The following is a 12,180-nucleotide window of genomic DNA, read 5'->3' as shown; positions in this document are numbered from 1 at the left end:
TACCGGTTTACATGAATGGTTAAGTTTTTCATAAAATCAAGGGAGGCAAATTTTTGTTAAAAGAGACCCAAGTAACAAATGAGATGCTCTAGATGTAAAATTCATAGAAGTTGCAATTTCAGCTGCTAAGAGTATGTTACTGAGATCAATTTGAATGCAAATATATCCAAATTGTCTAATTTAGAACAAGAATCAAACATACATTCTGACAAAATGATAAATTATCTAAAGAGAAAATGGCTGTCAGCACGTCTGGCATCATGATCGTGTACAGTTAAATAGCATAATTTTCAATCCTCGCCTCTGTAAACAACTCTTTCTTCAGAAGCTCTTCTTACTCATCAGCGGATGCAGATGAATGAGATGGATATCTCCATTGCACATCTGCCCAGGTGCTCTGACCATCAGTCACCTCTTTAATAACGGATGAGACCTCATTAACATTGACCCGAATCTGTTGCTTGCTGTCTCTTTCCCGAACAGTGACAGAGTTTTCTGAATCAACAGTAATTGCAAAGGGTACTCCAAGTTCATCGGTCCTTGCATAACGCTTGCCTATCGATGTACCTGCAAAAGTATGTCGGTGGTTGGTAAGCTACTGATGCTGATACTCTTAGTCTTTATGTGCCAAAATGGGGCAGACACAATCTAAGGTTTAGTAAGGATGCAACTTCTATGAGCCCTGCCTATATGGTGAGATTTTCATAAAACAGGCAAAGCAGATAAAAGACTTCCACCTCTCAACCAAGATTTACATAAATGTCAAGGACAAATCTTAAAAACTGTAAAACGAATAGAAGTGGCTTTCCATGAAATAGAGTTTCCCATAGAAAATTGAATCTCATATTGCCATGTGATCCAAACAAGCACTATGATCTTAAAACCTCCTGGAATACCAGGTTTTGGGAAGTTAAAAAATTTACTCAGGTTACGAAACGAATTTTCTCAAGTGAATGCAACTGTTATAAGCAAGAATCACCTCTAAAAACAACACGGATCAACTCACGATCAAATCCTAAAAGACATTGAAATAAAACGCACATTGACAACCACAACATGGGCAGTAACCACACATCATTTTCATTACCAGGACATGAACCAAAATTGTGATTTTCTGTCATTCCTTTCTTTCCTTCTCCTGCCATTCGTTTCTTTCCTTTGCTGTCACTTCTTCTTTCCTCCCTAAACCATTTTCTACCACTAAAGCTTCACCTTTAGCAACAATTCTTTCAAAACCCACTTCATAATTAGACCATAAGCTCAAGCATTCTCAGATTTTATCCAATTTTTTTCCCACAATCTCTGCTAATCTCATTCAACTCATTCCCTTAGCTAGTAAGAATTGACCTCATCAACTATTCAACTTATACATCTACAATAAAGCACTTACTCACCATACAATGATTGATTATGTAAGCCCCCCAGGAGGGAAAAAAAAAAAAAAAAAAAAAAAAAAAAAAAAAAAAAAACCCTACACTAAATTACCAAGTACATATAAACTGAATCTGAAACTTTCAAGCTCTCATCCTCTATGCTCTTTGTTTTGGGTCTCAACAAACCACCATCACAAGTCCATTTCTACAGCCCTTAAATCCACCACCACCAAGGTCATAATAGAACCAGCAAACCTATACCTTAATCTCCCTCTTGATACCTCAATTTTCTCGATCTCTGCTTTGCGGGGCTAACATCATTCTGGAACAGCAACTCTAACTTTATCGGAATGCAATGTTAGCTAACGAGGTTTTAACAAAAAGCAATTTCTTTTATTGTTGCCTTGCAGTTTTCAGGTAAAGTAGTCATGCTTCCTAAATCCCCCCCCCCCCCCTCTTTTCCTCTCTTTTATCATCTCCCTGAATAGCCTTGTTGGAATTATGTAAAAGACATTTTTTTTTTTTTTTTGGGGGGGAGGGGGGGGATGACATGGACGGAAAGAAAATGAGAAAGTGTAAGAACGAGGATTTAAAAAAAAGTCAAAAGCTTATCTTGAGTTTTAGGCACGAAAATCGGTGATTAGGTGCTACAGACCAAGGTAGTGGCCTCATATGGTTCTCCTAGAAGGGGAGAAATATATCTTTATGGTACTATGCAAGGAATCAATATTTAGGGGAAGGGCACATTAGTCATAGTTTATTAGTAGTAACTTGGGAAATAAGCTAGAGGTTTGTTATGGGGTATTTTCTATAAATAGACCTCATTAGGAGGAATAATCATCATGTTGAATATTGTTGAGGTTATGTTATTGGGAGAGAGTAAGCCTCTTGAAAGCTCATATTAGGAGAGAATCCACCTCTCGAAAGTGGAATTATCATCCACTTATGGGATTAAGGCTTTGATTGATTGATTGATACTTAAAATTCCACTTTCCTTTTGACTGACTACCAGATTTTAGAGCTTTGATCCATTTTATGATAGCAAGGACTGATTGCTCAAAACATCTTGGAGATATATAGTTATATACAAGTAAATAGGGTCTTAGAAATTCAAGTAGTATTTGGTTCACTTAATGGTATAGGATTGGAATTAGGAATAAAACCAAACTGGTATGGGGATAGGGTTGAACTTGATTCTAAATACCTTATGTTTGGTTATTGTAAGGGTATGAATTTTTGCTATTATTTAATACATTGTGGTTGGTATGAGCCATACCCACCTCCCCTTTTGGGTTTTTAAAACCCATACCTTATGGGTCTGGGGTATGGGTTTGAAATTTTCTTACACAAACAGAAGGTATGGGGTTTACCCATTCTAGACCCATGTACAATTATGCCTAAATTGCTTGAACCAACAACCCCTGAGGTTTTAGGGGTGTATGTTTGTTGAAACTGTTTTTTTTTTTTTTAGTTACATATGTTTGGAATCAGCCATCAGGCTTGTTGTTCAGCCTATAATTAAGCAAAATTACATTTAACAATACCCAAAAAAAAATCCTTTACTCCCTCTGTTTTCTTCCAAGTTACCTACTTTCCTTAAACCTCCTCTCTTTTTTTTTTCTCTAGTGACACACATTCCCATAAGGAAACCTGTTACTCTCTCCATCCCAAATTACTCGCAACATTGACTTTTTGCACTGTTCGCAACATGTTACTACCTCCGTGCCCAAAAAAAAAAAAAAAAAACAGTGTTTCAAGTATTAAAAAAAAAAAAAAAAAAAAAAAAACAGAGCTAGTATAATAGTAGTAAATAATGATTATTTATTTATAATCTTGTAAAACTTTCTGAAGATAAATCTAAATTTTTATTTTCACAAATTAGCTGTCACTACTTTTGACAAGTCTAAACAAGTGACCTATGACCAATAAAAAAATGATGTTATTTCAGTTAAAAGATATTCAAATTTACCCATGTTGTAGTTGTTTCACATGGGATAAATTTGAAAAAGAAAGGAACTACAGTGACACATACAAAACTCAAATATTGGCTCATCTCCCTATTATTTTTAGTTGAAGGTAGTCCAAATTTACCAATGTAGTATTGTTTCAGCATGCAATGAATTTCATTAAAAAAAACAAAGAGCTTCTATGAATCATATAAACACAAACAGTAAAAATGTCATCATTCCTTTTCCAAGTAGAAAGAAATTAAACTTTCAAATCCATTATTGGCCAAAGATTTTCAATGAAGGATGAAAAAAGTACCTGTGGTGTCAATTTTATGCGAGATACCAGCCGCCGCCAATGACTTAACAATTTGTGCAGCGACTTCCTCATACTGCTGATTTTGAACCAGGGGAAACACAGTACATTTGATTGGAGCCACAAGCGGAGGGAAACGGAAGACATTCAATTGCTCATCCCCACCTTTGCTTTGCCTGGTATAGAAAGAATGCTCATATAAACAGTAAATAATTCGCCCAATGCCAAAAGATGGTTCAATAACTGATGGCGTAAAAACCCTCTGATGTTCCTTCTTCTTCTCCTTCTTGATAGTTACCATCTTGTTTGTTATTGTCACATTCTTCCCAAGAGTGCAAACATTAAATTCCACTTCACCCTTAGACTCCAAGTTGGCCTTCATTTCCATAGCTTCTTTTTCATCCATGGCCTGCATGATTCGAACCAGAGCAAATTTAAATATGCATTCCACTATAGTGAAGTAACCAGTTACAGTCTCAATGTAGAGCGATATGAAGGAATATATTTTTAACTATTACCTCCAATGCTTCAACCACCATCTTTTGATTACCCTTGAATGCAAGGCCAAGTTCCTTTTTCACTGGGGTGATAATAATTTTCTGAAAGAATATCACATACGTACATCAACACAGTTGGCCATTACCATACACTTAATAAACAGACATGAAATAAGAAGAAAAATCTATAGAAAGAGAGGAAAGTGGTATTACCTCTACTTCTTTTGGTTCTGCATATTTCTCATGAGCCACAAGAGCTACACCACTTTTATCCTAAACAAATTTATAAAACTTGTAAGTTCATGGACTTCACTGATATCCCTTTTTTCAAGTAAATGTACAACAATGTTTTAAGATTACATCAAAAGAAAAGGATGTATTAGCTGCATAAAATCAACATAAGATTTACTAACAAAACCTTACCGTGTGAGCACGCAAATCATATGCAGATCTATCAGCAATGCCAACACACTCAATCCAGCCATATGAGCATTCAATCTCAGCATCCCAACAATCAGCGGCATAATGAGCCATCTCATTAGCAAGATGCTGACGGAATCGCAATCGTTCTTTGTCAATTCCAAGGCTGGTGAGGAAAATGTAAACTCTCCCGATAAAATAACCCAAAGTTTCATTGTTGATAGTTCCCTGTATAACAAGGACATAACACATCAGCAAGAAATATAATGACGTTACTCAGAGTCTCAGAGTGCACTCAGAGGAATCATAAATGAGTAAACACATCAGAACATGAACATAAACTAACCTTGCTAACTGCTTCACCAAGAACCATCTTCTTTGCAGATTGCCCAGATACCTGCAGCTCCCTTGGAAACATCAAAAACTCCAAATTTGCAACTTCAGGAAATTTCCGATGAGACTTATCTTGGGGATCCACAAAATGTTCAATTTCTGCCAGCGTAAACTCACGAACCCTAAGAAGACCTTGTCTTGGAGAGATCTGAAACACAAAATTATGATAATAAGATATTATGATTTCAGAGAAACAGGATAAAAATGAAGTGAAAATTGCACTTTACCCTTTCCCCGTCTGTTTTCTCCGTTGATTCCAATTTTACCACTATCCTATTCTATGTTACATTGACACGGGTACAGGTATCCGATATTGGTACGGATCCGAGTGTCCGATTCGTCATTTTCAAAAATTTAGGACACGGGGACACCATCCTAACTTTGGACTCGGGTACGGATACGGCAATAAAAGAAAAAAAATAGGATACTCGTAGCAAGTCCCCATAAAAAAATTAGCAATTTTTATTTTAAATTAGACTGTATAATGTACTCTATACATTACTACTACATTTTTTTTTAACGAAAAGTAGTACTACTACTAGTCTACTACCTAAGTACCTAATATAATAGTCTAATACTGCCAAAACTCTTATTGATATTGCCAAATTTTAAAAGCATATGTTGAAATTTTTGTAAAAAGAGAAAGTTGAGTGTGGGTCCAATAAAAGACTCCACCATTCATTTTTTATTTCTCTCTCCTCTCTCCTCTGTTGAATGTTACTGTTCGCCATTTTTGAAGCTCCAAGCTCCACCTTCAACCTCTTCCCTGCTATTTTTGAAGCTCCAAGACAACTATGCCATACCCGAGAGCCAAACGTAGTGTCCGGAACGGATTTCATACCCGGGTCCGTGTCGGGTCGTACTGACCCGGGTATGAGGCCAAAAATGGCATGTCCGAGTAACATAGATCCTATTAGTAAAATAAAATGCCCTAATACACAGGATGAAATTCTGGAAGAATTGCATTTACCACAACAAGATATGCTTAAAAGTTGAAATAATTGTGATATATGCCTCAAAGCCAAAACCCAAATGAGCAATCCATATGTCCATTAAGTTAAGATACAATTGAAAACCCACACTAAATTCTACAGACATTACAGTCAAGTCATACAAGCCCACCATAGCACATAGACTTTTAATAATTTGATCGGGCAGATATGCAAGGTTTTATATAAGCGTTCAACACACACTGACCCAAACTGAATCTACTTGACTCCAAATCAATATGGTAGACAGGTCAATTAGCAACTTAATTTCACAGAGAAACAATGAAAATTACAGACCTCATTTCTAAAGGCTTGACCAATTTGGGCAGCAGCAAAAGGAAGCTTATTGCCATTGTAATAGTACAGGTCCTTGAAGTTCACAAAAATACCTTGGGCCGTCTCTGGTCGCATAAACCTACAAGTAAAGGCATAAAAGCAAAAATAAAAAATAAATAAAAATATAAAAAGAAAAGGCCATTGATTCACCATAGGAAGGGGCAGACAAAATCAGCCAACTTATGTTTTAAGGTATTGACAAACAAACCTACCCAGGGCTCACGCCGGAAGGACCTATTGAGGTCTGAAACATCAAATTAAATGGATATGGATCAGAAAGAGGATTTTTCGTATCAGGAGCAGTTATGCCATACTCCTTTATCTTTGATCCCATCTCTTCAGAAGAGAAATCATCCAGCATAGCCAATACATGTTTGAGTTCTGCTACTTTTTCTGCAGACAGACTGAGGTCTTTCTCGAGTTTCTCCTTGCAGAAATCCTTGATCAAGTGGTCTGCACGGTAACATGTGCCGGCCTTTTCATCCTTAACCATAAGGTCAGTAAACTTATCCACGTGTCCTGAGGCCTTTAGAACAACTTCTGGCGTCACACATGGGCAATCAACCTCCAACATGTTTTCTTGCATGACAAAATGCTGGCAGTGCAAAAAAATAGAAGATTCAGTTCTATAATACATGCCAGTTTGAGGTATTGAGCATAAGTGATATGAAAAGTAGGTTAAAGTAAATGGTATTAGCAAGAACAGGATAAATATGATATCTATTCTAGTTTTCTCATTGCACAGCACATTGGGGTATTGGTGCCACCCACCCAATCTCCCTACAAAAATGTTAAAAAAAAATCCCACAACACAATAATCCTCAGTACATTGATGGGCATGTTCTGATTGACTGAACTGAGCTGAACTGAATATTTTATGAGAGAAGAAAATTAAGAAGTGAACTGAAAATAACCTACATATGAATCAAAACTATCCAATTTCTCAAGAGGTTTCTCACATGCAACAAGGGTGTCAGACATAAAAATTCTTAAAATTCATCGAAATTAATTACACAATTCACTTCCAATTTAAACACAAAAGTGTTCAAACTTCAATCTCAAATCCCACATACAAACCCAACAACTTCATTCCTAACCAAATTACAGTCTTAAATCAAAATCCCAAATCAATCAAAATCAATTCATCGCAATTAATTACAAAATTCACTTCCAATTCAATCAAACACATAAATGTTCAAACTTGAATCTCAAATCCCACATAAAAAAAACCCAAATCAACCTCAATCATAACCAAATCACAATCAAAAACAATTCATCGAAACTAATTCCACAATTCACTTTCAATTCAAAAACATGACAAAATCAAGAAATTAAATTTCTGATACCTGACGCCAAAAGGCAAGAACATTCTGTTTAACAGCACAACCAGGAGGACCATAATCATACAATCCAGCAACACCACCATAGATCTTAAACGAAGGAACATAAAACAACTTCCTCTCAAGCGTATTAATCACGCCTTGTCGAAACGCCTCTTTACTCTCACCACCATTACTCTTAACAATTTCCTGAAGCTCCTCTTCAATCGCAGCCTTCTCCAATTTCAAACCCTTCAGACCTTCAACGGCGGCGTTAATGGCGGCCTTATCGGCGGCGGCGGAACCCTTGAGCTCCCTCACAGTGTTCGCCTGAGCATCGACGGCGGCTTGCTTGTCAGCTAGGGCTTTTCGAAGGGAGATTTCAGCGGAATCCATTAATGGAGGTTTTGGTGTGAAATGGCGGAGGAGAGAGAAAGTGGTTAGGGGTTTGGAGGAGAGAGAAAGTTGTGAAATGGAGAAAGAGTGAGGTTTTGTTAGTGGATGAAGTAGTGAGCCCACTCTTCTGGAAATGTTCTCTAGGAATATCAAACGAGGATACATGAAAAAAATTAAAATCAGCTTTACGGAATTATTGTGATGTCAACGGGGGTTTTAACCTAAACCTTCCATTTCCCATCAATGTAGCTCTTCCTCGCAAGCCTTATTGCACGAGGGAGCCTGTACACACCTAAAAATGTCTCCCCAAAATCAAATCCAATGATGAACAATCTTTCACCGTCATTATTGGTCGGGTTGAGTATTTAATCTTGGAGTGCTTAAATCCATATTTCCATTTCATAAACCAACCCAATTCCTAGCTCATTTCCCCAAAGCATAACTCATTTTCCTCTTTTCGTGCATTTAAACCCAAAATAATTCATTTCGTGTCCTTTAAAATCATTCATTTCGTGTCCTTTTTATAAAAACGTTTATTTCTGTTTATTTTGGTCCATAATATAGGTCTAATGATTGAATATTTGGATGGGGCTTTAAAAGAGTTTTCCAACGATATATTATAAGCCCAAATCCGAGTTATAATGAATAAGTTATGGCCAAAATATTAAACTGAGCCCAAACCGAACCTAAGCCCACCTTACCTACGACCCAATGATCATGTAGAGGGTCCAAATTATTTAATCCAATTTCTAAACCAATTAGGATTAATTAGAAGTTTCTATAAGTTTCTAAAAGATCTTAATTATCCTTTTTAAAAAGATAAGATTAAATAGTTTGAAATTGAATAAAACTCCTCTTTTTTTAAAGTCCTATTTCTATCCGAATTGAAAGACATTCAAAGATAGAAAGATATTATTTTCGTGCCTCATAGTTTTGATTCAAATTTTATATGGTTGGATAGCCCTTGAAATTATCTTTCCAATGATATATTATAATATAAATTCCGAGCTATAACGGAAAAGATATGAATAAAATGTCAAACTCTATCCAAAACTGACACCGTCTCACTATTTCGGCTATATCTTTTATTATGCAAAATATTTTAATCTGATTCTAATTGCGTTAGAAAGTAGACTTCAAGATCTTTCCAACGATATCTTATTCATCTTATTTCGATTTTTGGATCAAAAGATATGATAAAAACAAAAACCGCAAAAACTGCTGTCTATCGCAAGAGTTTTATCCGATTCGAATTCTTATCTTATCTTAATTCTTCGACCCTTTTTTTTTCTCTATAAATAGAGGTCATATCACCCTTTTTCAAACAATCAACAAGCTTGATCATCAAATCATTATCTTCACCCTCTTTAGCCTAAATACTAGCCATCCTATTTTCTCAAAATACTTCCCCTAATTAAGCACTCCAAGGAGTTCATACAATACCCAAAATTCTATACTTAAACCAAGGCGTGAAAGGTATAATTGACTGAGGGTTTAGACCAAATCAAATATACATTTATTTAATTTAATTTTCATTTGATTTATATTTTTATTGAAGTTACTAACAGTTTATTCATGATGTAGCAATTCAAGGAAACGCGAAAAGTGAGTAATTAATCACTTAATTACTCTTATTTTTATTCTTGTTGCTAGCATCATGATTAGGTTATTTTATATTTAATTTGACTAACGCTATTATTGTTTAATTGCTTCCAATATTAATGTATATTCTATTATATTTATTGATCACCATATTGCATATTAAAGGGAATATGTAATTGAAAATCACGCCTAATAAGATAACTTGGACAACCGGTTTAGGATCCTTTTAATCTTGTTGTTTAATCAAGTGATCACAATATTTTAGAATAATGTGTTGCATTAATATTCAACCAATTTAGCTTAATAATAGTTTGGAGCAAATTGAATATTTTGTTTGCATGCCTTTGAGATCGCAGGAATCACTTTTCACTATAAGAATCGAGTAGAGGCCAATACGAGCGAATGTGACTCCATGACTCACTTCGTACCATCATCCCCGATCCTTCTTTCGTGGTTCCGAACCAAATGGAGTTAGTAATCTCATGGATTATGAATGGGGTGTAACCTTCACATGTCAATCGTTGTTGCCTATCGTTGTCCCTTATCGCGGTTGCCTTTTTATGATCCGTGAACGGTTTACAAGTTCCTTAAAAACTTGTTGGCGGCTCCCTACTTTCCTTGTTCCTTAAAAACGGTTTACTTTTAATGTGTAATACTGAATTTTGCTCTCAACCCATGCTTTATATGAGGATCCACTCTCAGCTCACATGCCAAGTCTAACCTTAGAGAAGATTGAAAGGTACCAACTTTATCTCTTTTATTCTTTACACAAAAGCAAAAGATGCATCATAGTCTCCCTTCCTTCACCACATTAGGAAAAATTGGATCAACCTCAATGGTTCTCTAAGCAAGATTTTCACTAACAGAAAGAGCATGCCATGCAAAGTTTCTGACTTTAATTTCAAAGGAACACAAGTACACCATAGAGACTTTTAAATCTTATTCCCTTATAAGTGAGAAAAGGAAGTAGTCACCCTCCCTCATTCTCTTTTATAGCAACATGATATGCGCTTATTATAGAAAAATCACCCCTTTTGACAATTTCCATGACCAAGCATCCCCTTTTGGAAAATTTGGCAGCAAAATATTATGTATCTAGCTAACAAGCTTTCCATTTAGTGAAAATCTCACATATTAAAACAGAGTTTCATCTTCTATTAACCATCAGTTCACACACTTTGAACATATTTGCCCCATCATGCGTTCTAGACCTATAAAGCCCCTCAAGTTGAAAACCAAGGGTCCTTCCAAATTCGAGTTAGCAAACCATCTTCACCTCCAAGCTCCCTTTTTAATCACAATTCTCTCTCCAAGAATATATTTAGTGGTAAAGCTTGCACTAGGCGTCATTTTTTTTTGGACAACTGAGAACTCAAAAACAAATTAAATTACAAAAGTGAAAAGTGGGTAAAGTTCACCTTACACCTATTTTCTAGATCATGGGCTCTTTTAAACTGTTCTCGACCAACTTTCTACACCACAAAAGATTGGAAAAATGCACCCAAACGCTTTATCTCCTTTATTAGTTAGAAATACATAATCTCCCCTCTATTGTTTCGTTGGAGTAAGTGGATGATCGTCATTGAATCCGAGTAAAACTGTTATGTTGTGATACCCTGCAGTTCTTTCCCAAAGTATGCCATCCAAGAATGATAATAACTAGGCTTCAATTTGGCGTTTAAAAAGAAAGTATAGACACCTACTTTTGGCCTCTCGGCAAAAAAAGCGATAGTGTTACAAAAACTTGTTCTTCATGCTAGATCAAAGTTGAAGTGTTTATGGACTCCGAAAAGCATTATGAAGTAAATTAAAACCGTATTTGAGACCAAGTTATCTTAGAGCCTAGTCTAATTAGTAATTAGGCCTAAAACACGCTCATACATGTTTAATCTTGATTATTAACGGACCTAAATGCGTTATATGCAGAGATTGGATCAAATGTATCTCACATTATTGAAAAACAAGCCAACCAAAATATTTAACCACCCAATTTCCGTGCAAGGCCTATACAATTGGATATCACTTTCAAAGAGCTTTCCAACATGATATTATAATTAAACCCAATTTTGAGTTAAAACAAAGAAGTTATCATCAAAATACTAAATTAGGCCCTAAAACCAACACCCTTTGCACTCAAACGACCATATATTTTGATCCATAACAGCTTTTAATCTAATTTTAACGGCATTGGAAAGTAGACATTCAGAGATTTCCTATTATATCTTATTTGCCTTAATTTAACTTTGCAATCAAAAGTTATGGTAGTTTTAAAAACTCATTTTTGTATAAGGCAAACTGCACCGCGCACAAGTCCTAGAGTTGCGCGCGGCACTCAACGCGCCACCTAATGTTGTGGCTCTAAAACCATAAACCTAGATTCCTATGCCTATAAATAGGGGTGTTCTCTTAGCCCTAAACAGACAAAAAAAATTAGAATTGAAACACTAGCATTGTGAAATACCTAATCTCTAAAACACTCTTAAACTACTATCATATTACTTTTCTTCTCTCTTTCAAAATACTCTCTAACCCTAATTGATTCCATTGAAGCCTTGGAGGTAAGAAGAAGAAAGAAGGTCCATAAACATCAAAA

General features: G+C 35.7%; 1 protein-coding gene across 1 annotated transcript; it reads right to left on the bottom strand.

The window, feature by feature from the left end:
- Nucleotides 1-72: 72 nt before the first annotated feature.
- Nucleotides 73-8,165, bottom strand: LOC145600597 (glycine--tRNA ligase, mitochondrial 1-like). The gene is made up of 9 exons (XM_081656485.1): nucleotides 7,617-8,165; nucleotides 6,483-6,865; nucleotides 6,232-6,349; nucleotides 4,899-5,093; nucleotides 4,556-4,780; nucleotides 4,346-4,405; nucleotides 4,154-4,234; nucleotides 3,639-4,044; nucleotides 73-567 (listed from the first exon to the last, which is right to left on the bottom strand). Exons 1-9 carry the CDS (start codon nucleotides 8,148-8,150, stop codon nucleotides 335-337), a joined length of 2,235 nt encoding a protein of 744 aa, XP_081512611.1. The 5' UTR covers nucleotides 8,151-8,165; the 3' UTR covers nucleotides 73-334.
- Nucleotides 8,166-12,180: the final 4,015 nt, after the last annotated feature.

The sequence above is a fragment of the Chenopodium album genome, chromosome 2, assembly GCF_948465745.1.
Source record: "Chenopodium album chromosome 2, dcCheAlbu1.1, whole genome shotgun sequence".
Lineage (NCBI taxonomy): Eukaryota > Viridiplantae > Streptophyta > Magnoliopsida > Caryophyllales > Amaranthaceae > Chenopodium > Chenopodium album.
This window is presented reverse-complemented; position numbering and strand designations above follow the sequence as displayed.

Coding starts and splice junctions, on each gene's coding strand:
- LOC145600597 (XM_081656485.1), bottom strand. CDS start 8,150: ATGTATCCTCGTTTGATATTCCTAGAGAACATTTCCAGAAGAGTGGGC. Junction 5,094..6,231: donor GTCAAGCCTTTAGAAATGAG/GTCTGTAATTTT, acceptor TTTGTGTTTCAG/ATCTCTCCAAGACAAGGTCT. Junction 568..3,638: donor GCATAAAATTGACACCACAG/GTACTTTTTTCA, acceptor ATACTTTTGCAG/GTACATCGATAGGCAAGCGT.